The sequence below is a fragment of the Chrysochloris asiatica genome, unplaced genomic scaffold, assembly GCF_000296735.1.
Source record: "Chrysochloris asiatica unplaced genomic scaffold, ChrAsi1.0 scaffold00008, whole genome shotgun sequence".
Taxonomy (NCBI): domain Eukaryota; kingdom Metazoa; phylum Chordata; class Mammalia; order Afrosoricida; family Chrysochloridae; genus Chrysochloris; species Chrysochloris asiatica.
The window spans coordinates 29,611,887-29,637,123 of record NW_006408526.1 but is presented as its reverse complement, the minus strand read 5'-3'; the positions used below and the strand labels follow the sequence as shown (position 1 = coordinate 29,637,123).

Here is a 25,237-nt window from a genome sequence, read left to right as displayed (position 1 = left end):
CAAATGGCCTGTACTAACTACGAACCTAAAGCATGGTGTTTCAAGCGTGATAGTGGCACTGTGGAAAAAAGATCTGACAATACGCTTCCATAAAGATTGTTGATTGCTGCTAGCTGCTAGCTGCCGTCAAGTCGGCTCAGTCCCTCCTTGCGCCTCGTGGTATATCTCCAGCCACACCCTGCACATGTCTTCTACTGCCACCCTGGAAACAGCCATCTTGCTGTGTCACTACTCTGCCATGTACATGCTTAGACCCCTACTACCCACCCTGACAAATCCCATTGGTCCTTGGCATCACTTCTTCCAGCAAGGCTTCCTTCAGCTGACATGCAAGTCCCCATCCTCTATCCTAGCAACTATTATACAACTGTTAACCCTCTTGTCTATTTCCCTCACCAGATTCCGAAACCACTGCCACTGAGCCTGTTCTATAGGCTAGACTAGAACTGCTCCTTTGGGTTTCCAAGACAGCCTCATCTTTCTTCCGTGGAGCAGCTGGTGAATCTGAAGAGCGACCTTGCAGTCAGCAGTCCAATGCTTAACCCACTGTGCTACCAGGGCTCCTTTTCACTTGGTTAGTTTCTTATTACCCATAGCATTTACTTTCTGGCACAGATCAATAAATACTTGCTGGCTGAAAAAAAACTTTTTTTTTAATCAATAAATCCGGTTGTGAGGAGCTGAGACTTTTCTTCCTACTATGCAAAATGAAAAAGTAAAATTTACTTCATGAGGTTTTGGTGGTGGTGGTCGTGGAGTTGATTCCAAATCATAGCAACCCTGCATAGGGTTTTCTGAGGCTATAAATCCTTACAGGAGCAGAAAGCCTCATCTTTGTCTGGTGGAACAACTGGTAATAGGAGGTTAGCAGGCCAACTCGTAAACACTATGCTACCAGAGTGATAGGAAGTAAATGTATCTGTGAAAGGGCTTATTAAACTGGAAGTAGCTAAATAATGTTAACTGCAGGTACTCCCCAACTTACAATATATTTGAGTTACCACAAACTGGACTTACTTTTGGTTTGTTTTTCTACATCTTATCATTAGCAATATTTGCTTCATACAACTTTACAGTACATAATTTGTTAATGTTATCCTTCTCAAATGTTCCCTCACAGATGTTTAATGTAATGATAGTCCTGGTGTGGTGCTGTGGGTTAATGTGCTGGACTGCAAAGTCATTTGAACCAGAAGGTTGGTGGTTCAAGTTCACCAGCTGCTTCCCGGAAACCCTATATAATGTCACTATGTTTCAGAACCAAGTCGACAGCACTTAACAACTAATAAAAAAAACAGTAATAATGAAAACTAAAGAAAACAATTACATCAGAACTTAGGACAGACCCTCAGAACTGAACCCCCTCATCAGTTGGGGAACACCGATCTTAATATCGGAGATGATGAAAATCAAGCAACTTATCAGAAATCAGAGGACACCAGATACAGACAGACAGAGTGTCATTCTCCTACAGGAGAGGACACGGCCAAATGACAAAAATCTTAGACCCAATTTGTAGCTTAATTTCTTAAAAAGGTTTTCAAAGATAGGACTAATCCTAGTGTGACTGCCTAAACTTGAAAAGAGTAAAATTTAGCTAATATGAAAATGGGCTTCCATTCACCGCACCGAGGCTGGCTAACCACAAAGACAGGGCATTCCAAGGAACATCTTGGGGGTGGGAACAGCAGAGTAGACTAAGCATTTGTTGCAGATGACCCACAAATGGCTAAATGACAGATGAGTGTCTTAAAAACCCATACGGCTCCAGGCTCACCTCTTTCCCTTAACACTTCACCCGCTTCCCACCCTGGTCCCTCAGAGATTCACCAGGGTCCAAGGCCTGAAGCCCCGACTGGAATGAACCTCCAGACACCAGAGACACCATCTCCTGCCTCAGGGCTCAGCGGGGTGGACAGGCAAGGGCACGAGGGCTGTACCCTCCCCACAGCTTTACTCTCTGCTCAGATCCCTTCCATTTCCTTCTGTAACTTCCTGTCACAGCCCCAGGCCCTTGAGTATCTCAAGATAAATTTCAGTTGCTTTTCAAGAAAAAAAAAAAGACCTACATGGTGCTGGCAAAATTGGAAATCCATTTGCAAAAGAATGAAACAAGACCTAACTCTCACAGCATATACAAAAACAAACTCAACGTGGATTTAAGACCTAAATGTAAAACCCGGAACTATAAAGATCATCAATGAAAACACATGGGAAAACTTGGAGGCTCTAATTGTTTGTGGTTGTTATGTGCCATTGAGTCGGTTCTGGGTTTCCAAGGAAGAACTGGTGGGTTTGAACTACCAACCTTGTGGTTAGCAGTCCAGTGCTAATCCTACAGGACAAGACCAGAGGCTCTAATACATGACATAAATACACTACCCAACATTACTAAAAAAAGCACACAAACAGTAGAAGACAAAATAGATGACTAGGCCCTCCTAAAAATTAGACACTTGTGTGCATCAATACTGAACTCACAGACTGACAAAATCTTTAACAATGGCATATCATACAAGGACTAATCTCTAAAATTTACAGAAAACTACAAGAAAAAGACAACCCAATTCAAAAACGGACACAGGACATGAACAGACACTTCACCTAGGAAGATATTCAGACAGTCAACAAACATATGAAGAAATATTCATGATTATTAGCCATTGTTGTTGTTTGTAAGTGCCATCGAGTTGATTCCTACTCATAGGGATCCTGTATAGGGTTTCCAAGAAGCAGCTAGTGGGTTTCAACTACAGACTATTTGGTTCACAGTCCAGTACTAATCCTACAGCGCCACACCAGGAGATGCATATCAAAACAACTATGAGGTATCATCCCACCCTCATACTAATAATAAGGAGCTCTGGTAGCGTAGTGGTTACGAATCGGGCTGCTAACCTCAAAGCTGGCAGTTCAAAACTATCAGCTGCTCTGTGGGAGAAAGATGAGGCTTTCTGCTCCCATAAAGATTTGCAGCCTCGTAAACCCTGTGCAGGGTCACTATGAGTCGGAATTGACTCCATGGTACTTAACAACAACAACAACCAGATATACTAAGGATAAAAATGGAGGATAGCTAATACTAATAGCAAAGTTAAAAAATACAGAAAACAACTAATGCTGGCGAGGGTGTGGAGAGACTGAGACCCTTCTACATTGCTGATGGGACTGTAAAGTGTTTCAACCACTGTGAAAAACGGTAAGCCAATTTCTCCAAAAGCTGGAAATAAAAATACCATATGACCCAGTAATCCCTCTACTTGGTATGTATCCACAAGAAATATGAGCCAGGACATGAGTAGATGTATGCACACCGATGTTCATTGCAGCACTATTTACAATAGCAAAAAATGGAGACAGCCTAAATGCTCATCAATGGATGAATGGAAAAACAAACTTTGCTGCATGCACGCAATGAAATACTATGCAAGGTTGAAGAATAGCAATGAATCTGAGAAACACCTCATAAACATGGATGAACCTGGAAGACATTATGCCAAGTGAAATTAGTCAATCACAAAAGGACAAATATTGTATGAGAGATCACTATTGTAAAAACTCAAGAAAAGGTTTTCATGCTAAAAGAAACATTCTCTGATGGTTACCAGGGCAGAGGGTGGGGAGGGTGAGTACTTCCCTGGCTACAGGGTAGACACATGTTAACTTGGGTGATGGGGAGATCAATATACAAGAAAAGGGAGGGCAGTATACAAGATAAGGAAAGTAGGCAGAAGAATGATGAAGGCAGGTGAAGACACAGGGAGGTATGCATGGGCTAGAAGGGATAGAGAAAGATAGTGCTACATACACAACTTTGGAACACCAGCGTTCTGCAGGTAGACAGACACATGGACAAAGGGTGTATAGATAAGGGAGGAAGAGTGGGATGATACCCACAAATATATAAAGCTTCAAAAGAGGATATCTGTACGTTTTCTGCAAACAAAACTATGACTATGGTGAGACATACAGAGGACAAACTGATGAAAACTTACTAGATATTATCAAACATCTTAAGACCACAGTTGCTGGGCCTGGGGGCTCAGGACCATAAAATCAGGGGATACCATGGCCAACTGGCATAACATAGTCCACAAAGACAATGTTCTACATCCTACTTTGGTGAGCAGGGTCTAGGATCTTATAAGCTCATGAGTGGCCATGGGCAGCTATTGGTCTCTCCATGTGCAGAAGAAAGAAGTGATGAAAACTGAAGACACTTGGAATCAATTAGTCCAACAACCAGTGGACCATGTGAACATCAGTCTCCACAACTCTAAAACCAGAAGAACTAGATAGCTCCCGGCTACCACTACCAACTGCTCTGAAAGGGATCACATTAGAAAGGTGCCAGATAAGAGTAGGAAAAAATGTGGAACAAAACTCAAAATAAACCAGGCTTACTGGTCAGAAAAAGAATGGAGAAACCTGAGACTATGGCCAGTCAACCACCCTTCAGGTTTGGAAAGGCATTCACCCTCATGGACCAATTTTCAGTCAAGCAGTAGACAGGAGGACAACAACATTAGTAAGGTGTGTTCACCACGGAAGGGTCAATAATTCAAATCAAAAGGGGAACAATTTACCTAAGGACAAAGTTGAGCAGGGATGGGAAGGCAGGTGGAATGGAACTAGGAACCACAGGGAGGAACTGGGATAAGTGATGTCCCATGGAGGGGATTGCAATCATTGAGATGAAACAAAGGGTATGATTTGTTGAATGGAAAACTGATGATCTTGTCTGTAAACCTTCACTCAATTCACAACGCAACATTAAATTTTTTTTTTTTTTAAAGGACCTTTCCTTTCCATCTCTATAAGGAGGGCCTATAGAAGAGTGCCCAAAAGAACCACTTCATGAGTATTTAACATACCCACCAAAGACAGGAGGACTCCAAGGCTGCAAGCCCCCTGTGCACAGCAAAAAGGCAGGGGCAAATAGATAAAGGTTTACAAAATAGACTAAATGCTTTAGAGAAAGGAAGATCGCTTAAGGGAAATAAGACCCAATATATCCAGATTACACTCCCAGCTAAGGTTATTCATGGTATAAATAGATTTGTGTTATCTTTCAGTAATCCAGAACTTGATTGGAACTTAATCCAATAGCATTTTAGGAGGTTGTGGAATAATATCCACTTGTCTGTGGATATTCATCAGCTACATGCTCAAATTTCTGATATAAGTAATTCTCAAAGTGAGCACTGAGTGGCTACTAATTTGCTACCCCTGCTAGAGAGTAAGATCCCCTAAGAACTTGATTGAACCTCAGCATAGTGATCCTGCTTGGTCACCTTAGAGCAGGTGGTGGGCTGGCAACGTCTTGCATATGGGGTCCCCAGCCGATCTCCTCCCTCCCTGCCTTCCTCGGATGGCGGCTGTTTATGCTGGACGTGTGGCCAGAGACAGGTAAGGATCACGTGGAACCTTGGCAACCTAAGACAGAGCCATTGCTATGCTGCAATGAGTTTCGATGACGGGTAAGACTGAGGAATTCGCACTGACCGCCTAAGAGAGGCAGCGTCCCTTAAACAAACAATAAATAAGGGGAATCTGATGCAGACCGTGCAGACCCGATCAGGAGGTCAAAACCCTGTGGGCCCAAGCATTGTTGACCGTCCAAACCATAGGCTCTGAGGATCAGACTTTAGCCACCTAGTAGACATAGCAAACTGTCCCTCATCTGATTATTCAGTAATGCTTGTTAGTAATCTCATACATGAGCCCTGGATATCCACAAACAAATGTAAAAACCTTCCCTAAAAGCCGAGACTGTAAATTCCAAAAAGGCAAGTTACCCCCCACCCCCCCCCAAAAAAAGCTAAAGAGGATAGAAACACTGTTAACTGATGATATATGGAGGGGATAATAATCAATGTAATGAAACAAGCTATATGAATGGTTGAATGTGAAGCTGATGATGTGCCCTGTAAACTTTCACTCAATCCAAAATAAAAACATTTAATAAAAAAATAAAAGGCAGGGGCACCTGCAATCCACATAATACAGGAAGAGGTAGGAGGGTGGGGAAGCTGAGCAAGGAGGTCCAGGCCCTGTGGGGATCCCCATCACACCAGTTCTCAGTCCACACCCCATCCCCACTCAGTAGGTAGTGGCACTGCCCCCTGGTGTGGTCAGCACTTTCAAGTCACATGGACATCAGTGCCTGCTATTCCTAAGCCCAGACCCCCTCCCAGAGCTGGAGGCGGCAGAGGGAGGGAGAGGGAGATGGAGTGCAAGGCGCATTCTCACCACCCTACCGCCCTCTCACGGAATCCTGAGCAAAGTGACTCTGGACAGCGGGACAGGGTAGAACTGACCACAAAAGGAGATCATCTACAGATGCCCAGGAGCAGGGACAGGTGGTCAGCTCACAGGATCCAAGGACTGTCAATTGGAACAAAAGTCATTTTCAAAAGACAGGGCACATGTCCTGAAATCCCCATTCATCCTCACCACCCACTTTCCGCAACAGGAAGAACTCTAGTCACTGCCTGAGGTTAGACGATAGGAACCCAACACTCCATGTGGCACAAAGAAGGGAATCTGCTGAGATGTTAGAGACAGGGGTGGGAGGTGTGTTTAACACACACACCCCTCCAGACATTTCTCTCCATCCCACTGGGGTGCCTATTTATATGAAAGAGGTTATAGAAATGTTTTAAAAGCTCCTGCTCCCACAGAGCAGCAGCTTCTTCAAAAGGAAAGCGTTTGGAAATCCAGGACATGTGAGAGAAGTCTGTTCCGACTCATAGCAATCACGTGTGGGGTTTCTGAGGCCGTGAATCTTTGCGGAAGCTGAAAGCCTCATCCTTCTCCTAGGAAGTGACTGGAACTACCAGCCCAGTGGCTCACAGTCCAGTGCTTATCCTACACAGCCACTGTGCTCCCTTATGATTCATTATGAAGTAAAAATTAACCAGCCCTAAGAAAAATGCACTCATTATCAGTCTGCACTGGGACCTGCAGTCCACCGGCTGATAGTGAGGGCAAAGTATTCACTGTCCCCAGAACTCAAGAAAGCCAAGGGGAAAGAACAGTGCACTGCAACCTGCCTGGATAGCCTCCATGTCCCAGCATGCCTCATACCTTCATTCCCTCAGCTGTGCAACAAAACTTACCCTAAGTGCTTCCTATGTTCCAGTCACTGGGTTTGCAGCTGGACATACAAACATGAATATGGCAGAATTTCCACTCACAACTTTTTCAGTCTCATGGGGAATGTCCTCTTTCACCAAAAACAAAAAATTCCTCTCATCACCCCTATTTCTATTCATGGTCATACCTTCTAGGCTCAAAACTTGAGCCCCTCCTTTGATGCCATCAGCATTACAGGTCTTAATGGTAGATGAGTAGAAAAACAATTATAATTTCGGAAACCAAATCAACTGAAGGCTTTGGACAAAACCCAACCAGACCTGGCCCCACTCAGAAGGAACCATTTCAAAGCAAGCATGCCTCACATGGATGATAAAGCTGAGACACTGAGTGGGGAAAGAGATTGCATTTGGCAGAAAGTATTAAAATTACACCATCACCCGTCTGTTAGCTTGTCATACTGTGGTGGCTTGTGTGTTGCTGTGATGCTGGAAGGTCTGCCAGCAGTATTTCAAATATCAGCAGAGTCATCCATGCTAGTCAGGTGACAGCAGAGATTCCAGACTAGAAGACAACCTAGGAAGAAAGGCCTGGTGATCTACTTACGAAAATTAGCCCACGAAAACTTTACGGCTCACAACAGAATACTGTCTGAGAAAGTGCTGGAAGATGAGTCCCCTGGGGTAGAAGGCAGGTGTGGCACTGCGGGTTAATGCGCTGGACGGCAATGTGAGTTTGAACCGCAGGGTTGATGGTTCAAAGTCACCAGCTGCCCCTTGAAAACCCTATACAGGGTGGCTGTGGGTCAGAACCGACTCGATGGCACTTAACAAGTGATAGCCACTATGCTACAATGGACTCAAACATAGTGTCATGGACTGAACTGCGTCCCCCCAAAGTGTCAACTTGGCTGAGCTGTGATTCTCAATGGCATTGGCAGTAATGCAGTGGTGTCATGTGGCAGTTACATAACAATGTGATCACCCTCACGATGGGATCTGATGGGATCAGCTGATCTGATGCAATTATTCAATGTGCTGTCAATCTTCACTTCCATGACGTTAATGTTGATCTACAGGATTAAACTCGATCTTGAGTCGATTTCTTTTGAGATCTAAAAGAGATTCAACAAGCAAGCACAGCTCAAAGGGGCCTACTACCACCAAGAAAGAGGAGCTGGGAGTGCACAGTGTGTCCTTGGAACCTGGGGTCCCTGCACTGTGAAGCTCCTAGATCCAGAGGAAGACTGATGCCAAGACACATAGTGATCTCTAACAGAGGCTGGACCTAGAGATGCTAAAAGGAGACAAGATCTTGCCCTAAGCCGAGTCTGAACTTCTAGCCTAACTGTGAGAGAAGATATTGTTAAGCTACTAGAGAAAGCCATCCACCTGTGGGGTGTCTGTGACGGCAGTATGAGACACGAAGACACATGTGAACAAGTGAAGAGGATGCAGGACCAGGCAATGTTTTACTGTATTATCCACAGGGGCGCCATAAGGCAGAGCAGACTCCACAGCCACTAACAACTTTAAAATTACAAAAAAAAAAACTAAATATGTCTGACTGGTAAGAGTCAAAAGTTTGGGCCAGTTCTATTTCCAAAAAAAAGATTTAACAAATGCACTGTGAATTTTTAGGTATTTATGATGTGACAAGTTTTGGGGTTTGTTTGTTTTTTAAACAGAGCATTCTGGTGGCAGTGGAAGGCAGACTTGGGACAGTGGCAGGGAGCCACTATAGGCATCTTGCATTTCCCAGCCCTTGTGCTCAAGCTGTTCATTTGCCTGAAATACCCATCTTACGTTTCCTATGTCCAAAACTTCCCTACTCTTCATATCCCAATTCAGATGTCATCTCTTCCACCAACTTTTCCCTGACCTCAAGTCAAGTAGTGTCTTCTAGCTCAGAACCCCCTCAGCAGTGGTCCTTTGCTGCAGTTGTCTACGAGGACTCCCAAGTCATTCAGCCAACACTTACTGAACTTGTACTAAGCACCTAGCACCTAGTATGCTTCCTCTCTCCCCAGCTGCAAACTCCTGAGGAAAGCCCAGACAGACCCATGTTTTACTGGTACTCATATGCCCCGCTGGGCTTGACCCAGAATGTGAGTACAGAGCCAGCATTCGACAAATGTTAAGAATCTGAATGATGTTACACCTCTTCAAAACCTTTGATGGTCTCCAATGTCTATGTAATAATGAATGCATATTCAAACCCAAACTTCTCAGGCTGGCACACAAGTTCCTTCTTGACCCAGCCCTAAACTGTCCACATCATCTTCTTTCTCATACCTCTCCCACAGGAGTTCTGTGCTCCAGGTGAAGAGCCGTCCTGTCCCACAGTTCACCTTGTATCATCAGCTGCTCTCTCTCACCACTCATCTCTAGTTTACCCATCATCCCTCCTGTCTCACCTCAGATGTCAGCTTCTCACTCAAACTTCACATGGTCACCTCACTTGACAGCAGCCCTCAAGTTCTCCCCTCCCACACACTGTTTTACCTTCTTTGTGGCCTCATCACATGGTACCTTGTGTCTGGCCATTTCATTGTCTCTTCTATGAGACAATAAGATCTTAGAGAGCAGCAAACCATATCTCATTTTATGTCTGACTGACTGATAGCACTTGGCAACATGCCTTATATGGAAGCATTCAATGAATGGTGGTTCTTTATTAACCCTGTCCTTCATCAAGACCCAGAAATCCCACCTGGACAAGACTGGGGTGAAATGGTTCTCTTTCCAAATATGCGCCCCACAACATATAAGGCTTAGTGGAGAAAGAGGGACATACCAGACTGGAGCATTTGATTGCAGGGGCTTCAGGCTCTTACCTCATACTCAAAGTCACCCCCCAAGGCCCCAATGTCCAGGTGCAGGTTCTTAAGAAGCTCACTTGAGCTGCGGAGACTCTGGAAAAAGGAATTACAAGGGGTCAGTCTAAGGAAAGTGGTCAGCCCAGGGTGACAGGGTGAAGGAGAAGTGGGACACTGTTGAGCAGCAGCCAGTGCCTAGTGTGGGCTTCAGGGGACTCTCAGGAAGAACCTTCACAAACACAGCCTTGCGAAACAGTCCTTCACCGACTGTGAACAATGCTTCGTGCCGTGCAAGTGGCCAAGAGGCCCCATGTTGACTATGCTTTCTGGGCTAGACCTAGGAAGTACAGAGACTGGTCAGGAAGAGAAGTGGTGTCTGACACGCCATTTTTACTTATTTTCAGAATGGCACAGAAGCTTTCAAACCAGAGGGAGGACTTCATCATTACCTGGTTATCACTCTCCTCCTCCTCCTCCTCGTTGGTCTCCTCCCCCAACGCCAAGAGGTTGAGCATGTTCTGATCCTCATGAATGGATCCCAAGAGACCTTTTGTAAATGCAGAAGTCTTGAGACCCTGTGAAGGCTCCAAAATAGAGAGGGAAGTCAATAGAACAGCCTTCTGCATGCTTCCCCCACTCTCTGTCTACTTAAACGTCTCCTAGATGTAGTCCCACTGTGTTCATGAAGCTGTCCCTCACTGCTCTTCTCCATGACCTACTGTCCTGGATGCACAGTGAGGAGAGGAGCCAAGATATCTCTGTGGCAGAGGTCTATTCTATACTGCCCAGGGTCTGCATCCAGAAGGTGGGACAAGCTTCCCGAGCGAGATGATGAATTTGGAACCCTCAGCCTGTGCTATTTCTCACCTACAGGCCTGAGACACAGGAGGTCCTATAGTAACTAATCACACTGAACACGAGAGAAAGTACTTACCAACACAATTTCTCCAAGCTTACTGCACTCCACCAAACTTCCCAGATTTGCACTTTGCAGTCCATGAAGAGCAGAGGGTGGGGCATCCACAAGGCCTCGTAATGGAGCCAGGCCCCCAAGAGGAACGTGGACTGGAGCTAATGAGGAACCCAGGGCCTGGGCAACAAAAAACCTCTCATTACAAACCCACGAGACTGCAGGCTCTGGGAGTGCTGGGGACAGATATAAAAATAAAACATCTAAATCTTGCCTGCTCAAATGTAAACCACCTCCGCTCAGAGGCTGCTAATGAAACACAACATCCAGAAATTACCATTGTGCCAACTGTGTGAGAAATCACAGGCTGGCTTCCTGCTTCTCATAACTCTGCTGCTGTCTGAGAGTCAACACTTCTTTCACATCTGCCAGATGCTGCATAGGGCTCTGCTCTGCTCTCCCCTCCCCTCCTCTCAGGAGGAGGAAGCAGAGACAAAATCCTCATCTGCCATCACGAAAAGTCTCCGGAGATCAAAACAAAAGTTGATGAATCAAGAAAAAGCAATCGAAGCATCCTACCTAGAGCTGTAGAAGCAAACTCCGGGAGAGGGGTAAGCACAGGAGAACTGCTTGTTATACAACCTTGGGAACAAGTTAGTACCATTTGGCTTTTCCAACTATGGGCATGTTGTACAAGAGGGCTTCAAAAAGTTCATGAAAGAATAGAATTAAAAGAAAATGGGAGTTTTCCATGAACGTTTTGAAGCTCCTTTGTATTACTTGGATAAAATAAATATTAATCATGAAGAAATATGTATTAGCAACAAAAGAACTTTCTTTCCCTTCTACACCGCTGAGGAAGGAGGAGGCAGCTGAAAGGAGGCTTGTAAGAACAGTGATGGGACTAACTAGTTCCTTCAGTTCCCTATTCACAGGAGGGTCAAACAAAGGCTTCCCGCCACAGACTCCTCAGAGTTTGCTCATTGGTAGGACAAAGAGGATACGGGCCTTGACATCTAAGGAGGTTCACTGACAGGTTCAAATGAAATAATGAATGCAAGAGACTTTTATGAGTGGTCCAGGGCTACACCAATGTTGCAGAATTGCTGTTATTACAGGGACCCACATGACAATCATTTGGGCTTATCAGAAGTAGAGGTAGGGATAGCATTCTGGGTACAATTTTGAATGAACCCTTTAAAAATCATTTCTCAAACTTGAAAACATAGTTCCCATTCCTTGCTAATCCTGGAGAGCAAAGGAAACCCAGGAGAGGTCAGGCTGAGGAGTGAAGTTGGCTGCCTGGTCACCCACAGCCTCAGCCTCACCTGATACAGAGTATCTCTGATAGGGAGAAAAGGAGCTAACAGCTATACAAGTAGCCCATTACTCAAACACCAAGTACTAGGCTGAGCCCCTCACATGCAAAGTCTCAACTTCCTCTCACCACAACCTGAGGTAGGCTTGACTTCTACCCATATGTGCAAACAAAGACGGGCAAGGTTAAGAAGCTTGCCTAAAGTCACTGGGTCCACACAGAGCAGAGATGGGGTTGGGAACCAATTCTCCCTCTGAGCCAATATTTATACCTTTCTCTTGCCTGGGGAGAAAGAGCTAGGAAAGCTTGCCTCAGGTGAACTGTCAAGCAGGGCCTGCTTCTCCTAGCTTCAGGCCTAACTATTCCAACTGACCCTGATGTAGCAGCAAGCAAAACTCTTCCCACACTGTATTTATGGAAAATTACAGATTCCTAACATGGCTACTAATTTGCTAACGTTCTGAGGGTTTGAGGGAGGGAGACAGGCATGCTGAGGGCTTTGTTCTCCCAGGCCTTTACCAAATCAGTGGTTAGCAGGGAAATTATACATTCCTGGCTCCTAGCTGATCAGCGTCTATAGATGGCCATTAACTCTGAGGATGGGGCTGTGCATGGCGTTGTCCTTCAGAGCGGATAAGCTTGCTACCATTGGGCTAATTAAAACTTTCAGGATAATCTGCAGCTTATCTGATATTTATAGTACTACAGTAGTTATTAGAGCTAGCGGAGAACCAGGGCACGCCAGCAATTAGGAACCAGAGGTAACAACTGGGTAACGCCACAGCTGGGCAACAGCAAAAGAATAGCCGGGAAATTCAGACTGATCCTTCCCGTGGTTTCTAATCCAACTTGATTTCTTCTGAATGAAGACTATGGTGTGATTCTTTAAAGAGACAAAGGGTCAGAATGACAGGGCAAGCCCAGCTCTTTGGCGAGTCCCAGTGGGAAAGGAAGTGAAGTCACAAAAGGGGCTTGCACAAGCTGGAGATGGGTTATTCACAGGGTTTCCTAGGGACCCTGGGAGGCAAGGAGCAGAAGCAGCTTACCAGATGGCAGAGTGAGTGTCTCGGCTCCTGACCCTCGTGAGAGCACTAACTCACTGTTTCTGTGGGACTCGAGTAAGAGATTACATTTGGAGCTTGGTGTGGGGTACCTCCTTGAAAGGGCCTCTCTGTAGCATCAGCTGATGGAAAAGACTTCCCAAATGCCAGGAAGGCACCTAAATTCTGCAAGAGTGCCAGGATCAGCACTACCTTGCTCAACCTCAAAAGAATCATCATCTTCAAAGCTTAAGTGAACTGCCCATGACCTCCAGTTCCATATCTGGAAGGGAAGTCATTGAGACTCAGTCCCTATTTTACATGAACGACACGTCATCCCACAACATGGGCATCCTGGGTAGTTATGGTTCTCGATTTACCAAGGCCCTGGCCTAACAGGAATGGAAACCTGATGGCTGTGTTAACGCATAAACTCAACCAGCTATGCTCCTGTTAGGTTCACAGGCGCCTTTAGGCCAAGCTCTCTACCAAGCATACCTGGTCAGGAAGCTGCATCTTGCCTGGCTCTGCAGATAGCCCTCTGCTGGCGCTCAGCTCAATTAGCCCCTGCCTGACGGGGCTGTTGCTTGACTGGAAACTGGCTTGCTGAGAGGCCTCCTCAGCAGGAGCAAGGGCCATCTCCTGAGGATGCTGCCGCAGCTCTGGCCCCAAAGCCGGAAACCACAAGTCCCTCTCCAGGGCTCTGATGGCCTCATGTTCGCCCTCACTAGATATTCTGGAAGACTCAGCTGCCATGCAACAGACCATGCTGGCGATATCTCTGCATGGCATTTCCTGCCTGCTCTCAGGCAGCCCCAGGCCCTCCAGCCGCCTGGAGATCTTGACCATCTGTAGGATGTGCTGGTAGAACCTCTGATCCTCAGAGTAGTCTTCACTCTCTGACTGCTCTTCTGCAGAGCTCTGGGAGTGGGGCAGCTGGGGCACTGGGAACAGGTTGGCTTGTTGAGCTCCGGGTCCAGGAACTGACTGATCCACTCTCAGCTCAGATCCCGGTGAGCTCTGCAGGTCCCATGGGAAGTTGTTCACCTCACGCAGGACCTGAGAACCCAGGTGTGAGGCCAGGCTACTGTTGCTCATGCTCTCCACATCAGGCTCAGGCACACGAGGCTTCTCACCTGGAAACTCGGGGGGTTGTCTCTTCTCACTGGCAGGTGAGACGTCAGGGGCACTCCCTGAAGGGGCATTCGGAGCTGGTTTTGATGCCAGTGCATCAGGTGGAATCTGAAAGCCTCCCTGAGGTGGATCTTCAGCTGAGGCCCCTGGGTCAAGAGGCTCAGCTTCCTGGCTGCTCCCTGGGATGTCCTTGTTAACAAGCTGGGAGACCTGTCCCATCCACAGCCCTGGAGGCTCTCTCCGCCTCTTTCCCCTGCCAATGTTCCCACTTTCCCCAGGGACTCCCTGCAAACTCAGGTCTTCCGCTGGACTGCTGCCTAACAGAGGCTTGCTCTTCCTGGTAGACAGTATGTGGTCAGAAGAACAAGAGGACAGGGAGGCCTCCTCCCCAGGGGATGGCAAAGAGATGGCGCTCTGGCCCTTGTCCCCACCGGGGCCTGTGGAGCTCAGTTGCGCTGAGCTCTGGGTGTGCTGCTCCCCTTTCAGCTGCGGGCCCTGGATGGTTTCTGAAAGCTTTGAGTGGACAGAAGCCTGACTCCTGTTTTCTACCACATTCTGCCCACTCGGGAGAGGCTCCATGTTCTCAGGGCTCGGAGTGTTGGGTTTCTGCTGCCTGGTCCTCATTTCCAGTTCTTCAATTTCAGGGTCTGAAAACCCCAAGTAGATTTTCTCTGTTGGCTTCTGGGCTTTCTCCAGACCCTGCTGATGACCTAATTCTGTCCTGCATTGGGCTGGGGCCCTGCCTAAGATTTTCTCCACATCAGCAAAGATCTGGTAGGTTCGCGAAGCTTGTCCTTTGGACAGTGGCTGCAGCTTGCTGGGCAGGGAGTACATGAGCGGCCAGGGGCTGTCGCCCAGCATGCATAAGCTCTTCCCTTTCTTAAAAGAGCCCTCACTTCTAGCCTGCATCTCTTGGTCTAGGTCCAAACCAGCAAGCCCAGGTGCTGGGAGAGGGGCCGGGCCACGGAGAAAGGAGGTGGAAGGCAGAAGTCCCTGCTCGGGCTGTGATTCCTAGATGGGTTATATAAACATGCAGAGAAAACTAAGACAAAGTAGTTCTGATTTACACTTGCTACCTCAGCCCTTGGCAGAAACCCACCCGCCATTTAAAGTAAAGTACAAACCAAAGAGGAAAGAAAACCTCCCTTAGACTGAATATACGTTGTTTTCTGGGCCCCAGTTTTCTTAGTTACAAAGAGAAGCATGGGCTAGATCAATGGCTCTCAAATCTCACTGCACAGAACCAGAGGAGGGAAGGTGATCCCATGAGGTGCCTCTGGGGTTACTATCACGTGCACATGTGGCGGGGGTAGGGGAACATGACAAGATCCATACCCCCAACTTTAGCCAGAGCAACCCCACTTCTTTTCTAGATACTAGACATTTATGAAAGGAGAGAGGTCTGAAGACAGGGCTTTCCTACTACCAAAAGTCTGAAATTACCAATCAGAATAACCTCACCAGTTAGATTACCCTTAAGGTACCATCCAGGGCTCAGATTCTGTGGCTGATCAATTTTATAAAACCCACCAACCTCATCAAGGATCACGAGACACGTCCCGAGAAGGGAGAAAAGGGAGAGACTAACCAATGTGCTGAACCTTGGTCTGGTGTCTTCTACCAAAGGGATAAGCTGGTCTACAAATCATAAAATCACAGAGCTAGAGGAAACGCTCAAAAACTGACCACCCTCTACAAACATTCATACGAAGACCTACCTAGCCTGTGAGTGCATAGCTCCAGAGAGCCCAGGCCCCCGAGTCGAGGATACCTACTTGGCTCAGACCTAACCCCTGGACAAAACCAAGCTTGAAGTGCCTGCTCTCAGTCCTGATAACCAGACTGATAGCTCAGGGCTGTCCAATTAACCTCACTCCTTAAACCCACACAAGGAACCGTTTTGAACAAGGAGCTCTATGACTGCGGTCACATACCTGCAACTAAGTCTGCCACCTGCCCCTCCACCCCAGAATCCTAACTTCATTCCCTCTGCACATCTTTTGTCAATCTGCCCAAATACCCAGCTGTCATTTCAACCAATCCTGGGCTAATGAGGAGCCCATTATATGATTCGATAACTTATTTGGAAATTACCTGCTCTCCTTTCTCTATCTAGAGCAGGGGTGGGGAACCTTTTTCCTGCCCAGGGCCATTTGGATGTTTATAACCATTCGTGGGCCATACAAAATTATCAACTAAAAACTGGCCTGCTGTATTTGGTCAAACAATTAATGTGATGGCTGAGGAGTCCTGGTATAGCACTGTGGGTTAATGTGCCAGACTACAAAACCGTTTGAACTGCAAGGTCAGTGGTTCAAGCTCACCAGCTGCTCCTCGGAAACCCTATACAGGGTGGCTATGGGTCGGAACCAACTCGACAGCATTTCACAACAACAACGTGATGACTGAGTCCTGGTGCGGCACTGTGGGTTAATGCGTCAGACTGCAAAGTCGTTTGAACTGCAAGGTCTGAAGTTCAAGCTAACCAGCTGCTCCTCAGAAACCCTATACAGGGTCACTATGGGTTGGAACTGACTTCACGGCACTTAACAATAACAATGTGATGGTTAGAACTGCAGTTGCTTTGGCAGGGCCATGATTTCATGGGCCTTCTGCCCACGGGCCAGACATTCCCCACCTCTGACCTAGAGGAATGGGTTTGTTAACTTGTTTCTCAGGACCATAAGTGTAACTGGGGGGAAGGGGAGAGCAGCAGGGGAGGAGGGAGGAGTCTCTGTGGAGCCTGGAAATGATAAAAAAGGATCAATTTATCGGCAACCCTTCAAATCCAGAACAGACCGAAGATGAAATTCAGCATCTTCACTGAAAAGTGAGCATCAGTCTGCTGGGAAATCAGACTAGCAACATAAGAGTAAAACAACTGGACCAGAGTAAGGGCAGGAAAGGTATTACCAGTGCTTCCCACCTGGTTCAACTGTGTTACCATATCCCTTCTCCTCACAGTGACCTGCTTGCCCACACCTGGGTGAAGGGAAGAAGGCCTGAGTTTCCTCCATTTCCCTGCACTGCCACAGTGCTCTGAGAGAACTCAGGCCTCTTGTCAGCACAGCTCCCAGCCTTAGCTTCTCTACCTTAACATGAGGGCCAGAGCTTTGCCTTCTAAGTTCAGACATTCTGGTGGGGCAAATAAAGCCATCATGGGGAAAGGTACTTTGAATTCCAAATAAAAATAGCACTGAGCTAGTTTTGACCAGGCAGAGGAGAACCACATTGTAGAGGGTAGGAAACAATGGGAGACAAGGGATCTGATTTCTGGTTGATCCCACCAAGTGGCACCGCTACAGTACCTCCTGCCTGTTATGTTGACAGAAAAATAAAACTCTATCTCCTATGTTGCTGTTGCTAAGTGCTGTCAAGTCAGTTCTGACTCATAGTGACCCTGAAGAGGGTTTCCGAGGCTGTAAATCTTTACTTTCCGAAGGCAGAAAGCCTCATCATTCTCCCGCAGTACTAGTGGGCTTCAACCACTGACCTTGTGGTTCACAGTCCAGTACTTATCCTACGGAGCCACCGAACTCCCACAGATTCTCTAAGACACTTAAAAAAATAATAAAAAGCTACCAAGACACTGGCAACAACAAAGACAATCCATAGGAGGAAGGAAAGCCTGAAGCTTTTCTTTTGGGATCTTGAAGGCACTGGCACTCTGACAACGGAACTATGGTGACACGTGCTATCTAGGAATTCACACCACTGGAAGACAAATCAAGAAGCCACTGCAGGGAAACTTGACTCTGAAAGACGAGGAATGACAGTCTGCTCATCCTAAGCCCTCCAGGCCTGGGCCAACTGCTCCCTGTACCACTCTCAGAGGAGCAGATGGCCTCACTACTTAAACCACTGCAAAGTACCATCCTCTGCAGAGCTCTCTGTCACCCTCTCTCTCACCCTATTATGTGGCTTGTGCTTCCCAAGGACAAAAAAATTAAGGAATTCTTTAGATATACTGGTAACTTCTAGAAGCTGAATGAAAAATCTACCAGAAGCCAGGTACAATTCAGATAATGTACCATAAAGAATTTATGATATTATTAATCCTAATCTCCCAGCCCATCTAAAAACACCTAATAAGCATTTGGCAACCCATGTGTGTCAGAATAGAACTGTGCTCCATAGGGTTTCAGTGCCTGATTTTTTAGAAGTTGATCCAAGTCTTTCTCCTGTTCCCACATCCTGTCAGATCTCAGTCTGGGCCCCTCTAGAAGTTTAACAATCGCTGACTCACCGGGGGACTTTTGGAGGTCTCTTTGTCCTTCTTGTCTTTCTTTTCCTTTTTCTTCTTCTTATCTTTCTTCTTAATGGCTCCCGTTGGCAGCTTTCCTCGCTCCTGGATGACCAGGTTCCGATAGTGCTCATCACACGGATGGTCCCACATGGATTGCCCATTGGCAAAGTTGAAATAGTAAATATCACCTGTGATGTCCTGGCTGGGGATAGGCAGAGGTCAGAAGTTAATGCCTGCTCAGGTCCACAGTACTTACGAAAAAGAGAAAAATAAGAAAAACGGGGAGTAAACGGAGGAAGAGGAGAAAACGGAGTGGAGAAAGTAGAGGCAGAAGGGTTAAGAAGGGAGGGAAGGACAGAAGAGGGCTGACACAAAACTGAAGGGTACTATTTGGAGTTCTGGTGTTGGCGCTGTAGGATAAACACTGGACCCCAAAGTCATTTGAGTCGCAAGGTCAGCAGTTCAAACTCACCAGCCACTCCTCAGAAACCCTATACAGGGTTGTTATGAGTCAGAATTGATTTAATGGTACTTAACAACAACAACAACAGCTAAGAATAAGGAATGAGCTGGGATACAAGAACAAGTGACTGGGAAATCTAGGGACTTCACTAGATGGGAACATATCACTGGGTTACCTAGAATTCATGCTAAAGTAGATATGTGCTAGGATTTTGTTGTTGTTAAGTACCCATCCAGTCGGTTCCGACTCATAGTGACCCTGTATAAGGTTTTCAAGGAGCAACTAGTGAGTTTGAACCGCCAACATTATGGTTCAAATTGACCTTGTGATTCAGTGCTTTATCCCACAGCACCACACCAATATTCCATGTACTAGGATTGGCTGCTGTTGTTAAGAGCCATCAAGTCAGTTCCGACCCATAGAGACCCTGTATAGGGTTTCCAAAGAGCAGCTGGTGAGCTTGAACCACCAACCTTGTAATTCAAATGGTTTTGCAGTCTGGAACATTAACCCACAGCACCACACCAGGACTCCATGTACTAGGATAGACCTTGTTTAATTTTTTTCAAATAGCCTGTTGTTGTGTGTCATCAAATCAATTCCAATTTATAGCAACCTTATATTGGGTTTCTGAGAACAGCTGGTGGATTTGAAATGCTAACCTTGTGGTTAGCAGTCCAGGGCTTATTCTAAAGTTCTGGTTTTATGGAAGAATCTAAACTCATAGGATGGGACAACCCAACATGGCAGAAGAAAATAATTTGGAAAGTATGTTTCATGAGTCTGTTTCAACTTGGACAAGTCCAAAGTGAACCATTCATTCCAGCCACCATCGATAATTCATTAGAACAGCTAAAAGGAAAAAAAAAAAAAGTGTGAGACTTTCATATAACTGTTTTGAAAAGTCATTTAAAAAGAGAAAGGAAGAAAATTGAAGAGACATCCTGAATAGAATTCAAGTTTAAAAAGATGCAACTATAATCTCAATAAAATTTCAATCAGGTTCTTTATAATACTTCGTAAGCAGAATCACACTTCAGTTAAAAGAGAAAATATGTAGAAATAGAAAAGAAAAGAGATCCAAACCAAGTCCACTGCCATCCAGTCAGCTCTAACTCACAGAGGACAGAGTAGAACTGATATCTAGGATTTTAGAGGCTGTAAATCATCTTTCGCCTTGGAGTGTTTGAACTCTTGGATCTTGCAGTTAGCAGCCCAACTTGCAACCTAGCCCACCACCAGGGCTCCTAGACAGGAATATACTGGGGGGTAACAAAGAGCAATTTGGGGGCTCCTAGACAGGAATAAACTGGGGGTAACAAAGAGCGACTGGGGGGGGGGAGTTGTTGTGTGCCACCAAGTCCATTCCGACTCATAGCGACCCTGTAAAGGGTTTCTGAGAGTGACTGGTGAGTTGGAACTGCAGACCTTGCAGTTAGCAGTCCAGTGTTTATCACATTAGGACTCAGTGAGGGGTTAAGGAAGGGTTACTGCTCACGAGCACAAAATTTTTGCTCAGGGTGATAGAAAATCACATTAAGGGTAGGGTTGAAACCATGATTAATGTAAACTACTGATGATAAGCTGTATACCTGTCAAAGGTTGAATTAGCAAAAGTTGTGTGACAGATACAACAACAACAATGACTGGAGGGGGGATTAAAAAAAAGAGTAGCGAAGGAGGCTTCCTGCAGAGCCTTTGCAATACATAATACTATAGGTAGAAGCCTGAACCACATCCAGATCTCCAGAGACTTTGGCTACTCAAAATAAGGGGGCTACAAAGACACGAAGTGATTGGCTTATACGTTTTCAAGAGGGGGCCTAGTTTCAGAGGGTGCGGGGGAAGGCAGACTCTCCACTGAGTGGTTTTCAACCTGTCTGGATGGGTTGGTGAAAGAAAGATGGGGATAAGACTCTAGTGATTCAATAGTGAATAATTGCTATCAGGACTGATTGTGAGTATTGCAAATGTAAAGGTAGACTTTTTGTAACAATAGGAAGGTAGTGGTTGATCTTGCAGTCCAGGAGCCGAGGACCCTGGGACCATCAAGGGAGAAGAGCGAAGTGTAAGACCCTATCCAGAGAGGGAGGCAGAGACAATGACATGGAGAGACTGAGCGGCTGGGGACTCAGGACTCAGGGAGGGAGAGGAACTGTGTGCTGACAGCCACGGGGCAGGCTTGCGGGGTGTATTACCCTTTGGTTGTTTGAATAGTTATATATTCCTGAGTGCTTCGGTGTACATCCAAAAACAAACAAACAAAAACAAAGGGAATGGAAGCAAATGCTGTTGAATGATGACGCATGGAGGGGATTGTAATCATTGCAATGAAATGAAATACAATAGGATGAATGTAAAGCTGATGTTCTCCCATGTAAGCTATCACTCAATTCACAATAAAAACTTAAAAAAAAAAAAAAGTACATAAGCAAGGTGACTGAATTGTACCTGTAGAAATTCTTGAACCGTGTATGTTCCTCTGTGTGTATTCCCAATTACAAAAAAAGAACAATGATAAAGTAAATCTCCCAAATATTATAGTTTATAAAGTGTGGTACTAACACAGAAATAGACAAATCGATTGGTGGATAGAACACAGAGCCTAGAAACAAAACCGTTTACATACAAAAATTCAGTTTATAAGAAAGGAAGCAGTTCAAAAACAGTAAGGAAAGATGAACTATTATTCAATAAACAGCACTAAGATAAATGACTAGATTTACATTTCTATACAACATCATTCACCAAAATAATGAATTCAAGATGAATTTGAGGTTAACATTGAAAAAATAAAACTATAACAAGAAAATACAGAGTACTATTTTAATAAGCTAAAAGTAAAAAGCCCAAACCAAACTCGTGTCACCAAGTAGATTCCAACTCATAGCAACCCTATAGAATAGAGTAGAATGCCCTGTGGGATTTCTGAGCTTGTAAATCTTTACGGAAACAGAGACTGCCACACGTTTCTCCCATGGAGCAGCTAGTGGGTTTGAAACGCCAACCTTCCAGTTAGCAATTGAGCACACAGCTACTGTACCATTAAGGTTCCTTGAAAGAGTGCACAAAATGGGTAATATTGTTGTGTTGTGTTGTAGTTATTGTTGTGAAGTGCCATCAAGTCAGTTCCGACTCACAGAGACCCTGGATAGATAGGTTTCCAAGGAGTGGCTGGTGGTTTTGAACCGCCAATTTTGCATTTAGCAGTACTGTGCTTATCCTATAATGCCACACCAGGACTTGCCATCCTTAAAAAAGAAGGCGGAAAAACACAAAGGAAAAAATCTTAAGAGATAAAATTAAGAATTTTAATTTTGGGTGTGAAGAAAGAAACCATAATAAAAAACAAGCAACTGAAATAAAAAAATACAAGCAATTGTAGTGAAATTAATACCCAGAATAATTAAAGAGTCCCACCATCTTAACAAAAATAAGATAGGAAATCTAATAGACAAAAAGGTAAGGAATATTAAATAAGCAAATTGTAGAATACAAACAAATGAAAAGCAGATGGCCGATTCAATTCTACAATTTGGAAATAGGCAAATTAAAACAGTCTGATATAATTTGTTGCCCTGCGATTGATTATTTTTTTCTTGATTGACAATTTTTCTATTGATAATATTTTTTAATGAACAAATCATACATAATGCTGGTAGAACGGCTACATTTAAATGATAAGTAATTTGGCATTAACTAACAATACTTAAATTCTGCACATCCTTTAAACACAAAATGTTCAAATCCTAAAAATTTATTCTAAAGAAATACATACAAAACATCAGACAACATGCTTAAATGAATGAAAGAAAACCTCCTACGTCTCTCTCCTCATCCCTGCAAGCACAGATAAATACTAGGTTAATATATAACAGCAACAACCAAACAGTAAAAAACATTATTTTTTAACATAGCCACAGAGGGTAAAAAAAAAAAAAATCTCAGATGCCAGGATTAAAAATGTAAACTTGAGGTCAGAGTAATAACTGCCTGAGCCAAGAGCAAGGCCAGCAGTAGTACATGAAGGCCTAAGGAGTCTGGGTGTTAATGCCAATTTGTTGTCATTGTCACTGAGTCGGTTCCAATTCATAGCAACCCTGTATAGGGTTTCAAGGAGCAGCTGGTGGGTTTGAACTGCCAACCTTGTGGTTCACAGCCCAGTGTTGATCCTATAGCGCCACACCAGGAGTCCAATGCCAATTCAGACATACAAAAAGTTCTTACGTGAATTTGGAAACTGAAATTGAGATCCTTTTATAAATTTGTGATGTTAAGCTGCTCCCTCTATGAAAAAATAACTCAACAGGCCATGGAAACTGCAAGGAAGCATGTTATCCACTCCACACGGGTCCACACAGGTAAAATAAATCTCCTAAAAATTGATCTTATACCAAAGTAGATGTACAGTCCAAACAATAGTAAAGAAATACCAAGATAGGAAATTAAAAGTGAAAATTTAGTCCTGAACTACTTAAAAACTTCAGCAGGAGTAATTCTAAAGTAGCTCAACAACCCAGAAATGAGACTCACACAACAGCCCTACTGAAGAATAATTCACAGCATTTACAATAAAAGCTTACAAACCACGCACTAGAGGAAAGATTTCACTATAGGACAAATCAGCAGAAAACAATGAAAAGAATTCTGACTCTTAGCAACCCTATGTACAACAGAACAAACATTGCCCAGTCCAGTGTAATCCTCACAACTTTTGTTATATTTGAGCCCACTGTTGCAGCCACTGTGTCAATCCACCCTATTGGGATCTCTTTTTCACTAACCCGGTGCTTAATCAAGCATGATTTCGTTTTCCAGGGACTGGTTGTTGTTAAGTGCCATTGGGGAGCTTCCAACTCATTGCAACCCTGTGTAGGGTTTCCAAGAAGCAGCTGTTGAGTTTGAACCACCACCTTGTGATTCAAACCGACCTTGTGGTCCAGTGCTTTTTCCCACAGTGCCACACCAGGACTCCTTTTCCAGAGACTGTTGTTGTTGTTAAGTGCTGTCATGTCAGTTCCGACCCATAGTGACCCTGCACTATCCTCATAATCATTGCTGTATTTTAGCTCACTGTTGAAGCCATTGTGTCAATCCATTGCACTGAGGGTCTTACTTTTTTCGCTGACCCTCTATTTTACAAAGCATGTGTCCTTCTCCAGGGACTGGTCCCTCCTGATAACATGTCTAACATATATGTGACATGAAGTCTCGCCATCTTCACTTCTAAGGAGCACTCTGGCTGTACTTCGTCTTGTAAGATAGATCTGTTCATTCTTCTGGCTGTCCATGGCATTATTCAATATTCTTTACCAACACCATAATTCAAAGGCATCAATTCTTCTCCAGTCTTCCTTATTCACTGTCCATCTTTCACATGCATATGCACTGATTTAAAATATTATGAGTTGGGTCAGGTGTACCTTAGTCCTCTAAGTGATATCTTTAAAGAAGTCTTTTGCAGCAGATTTGCCCAGCGCAATACATTGATTGATTTCTTGACTGCTGCTTCCATGGGAGTTGATTGTGGATCCAAATAAAAGGAATTCTTGATGACTTCCATCTTTTCTGCCTTTATCATGATATTGTTTATTGGTCCAGTTAGGAAGAATTTTGTTTTCTTTATGCTGAAGTTTAAGCCACATTGAAGTTTAAGCAGCCTCTGATTTTATTAGTAGGTATTTCAATTCTTCTTCACTTTCAGCAAACAAGGTCGTGTGATCTACATATTGAGCAGTGTTAATGAGTTACCCTCCAATCCTGATACTGCATTCTTCTTCATACAGTCCAGCTTCCTGGGTTGTTTGTTTAGCATACAGATTGAATAAGTATGGATTTATAAACCATTAACATAAAGGTTTATTCAACATGGCAGCTGAATATATAAGATCGGTAATAAAAAGCAATAGTATTCCTTGTCACCAGTAACAATTAGAAATGCCATAATAATTTTTAAAGACTCCACTTGCAATGGCAACAAAACATTATATGCTACTCTATAATAAAGCTGGAGTCCTGGTGTGATACTGTAGGATACAGCACTGGACCGCAAGGGTAAGGTCAGCAGCTCAAACTCACCAGCTGCTCCTTGGAAACCCTACACAGGGTCGCTATGAGTCGAAACCAACTCAACAGCACTTAACAACAACAACAACTATAATAAATCTAACAAAGGTTGTGCTATATTTTAACGAAAATACTGTAAAAAAA

General features: G+C 44.6%; 1 protein-coding gene across 1 annotated transcript in view; it reads right to left on the bottom strand.

The window, feature by feature from the left end:
- The window catches only part of CEP164 (centrosomal protein 164kDa), an 83,442-nt gene that overhangs the window by 36,385 nt on the left and 21,820 nt on the right, over positions 1–25,237 (bottom strand). The window contains exons 3-6 of the mRNA XM_006833981.1: positions 18,565–18,766; positions 10,851–11,006; positions 10,366–10,500; positions 9,935–10,012 (exon numbers count right to left, since the gene is read on the bottom strand). Coding sequence (XP_006834044.1) covers positions 9,935–10,012; positions 10,366–10,500; positions 10,851–11,006; positions 18,565–18,766 — 571 coding nt within the window. The remainder of the gene's footprint in view (positions 1–9,934; positions 10,013–10,365; positions 10,501–10,850; positions 11,007–18,564; positions 18,767–25,237) is intronic.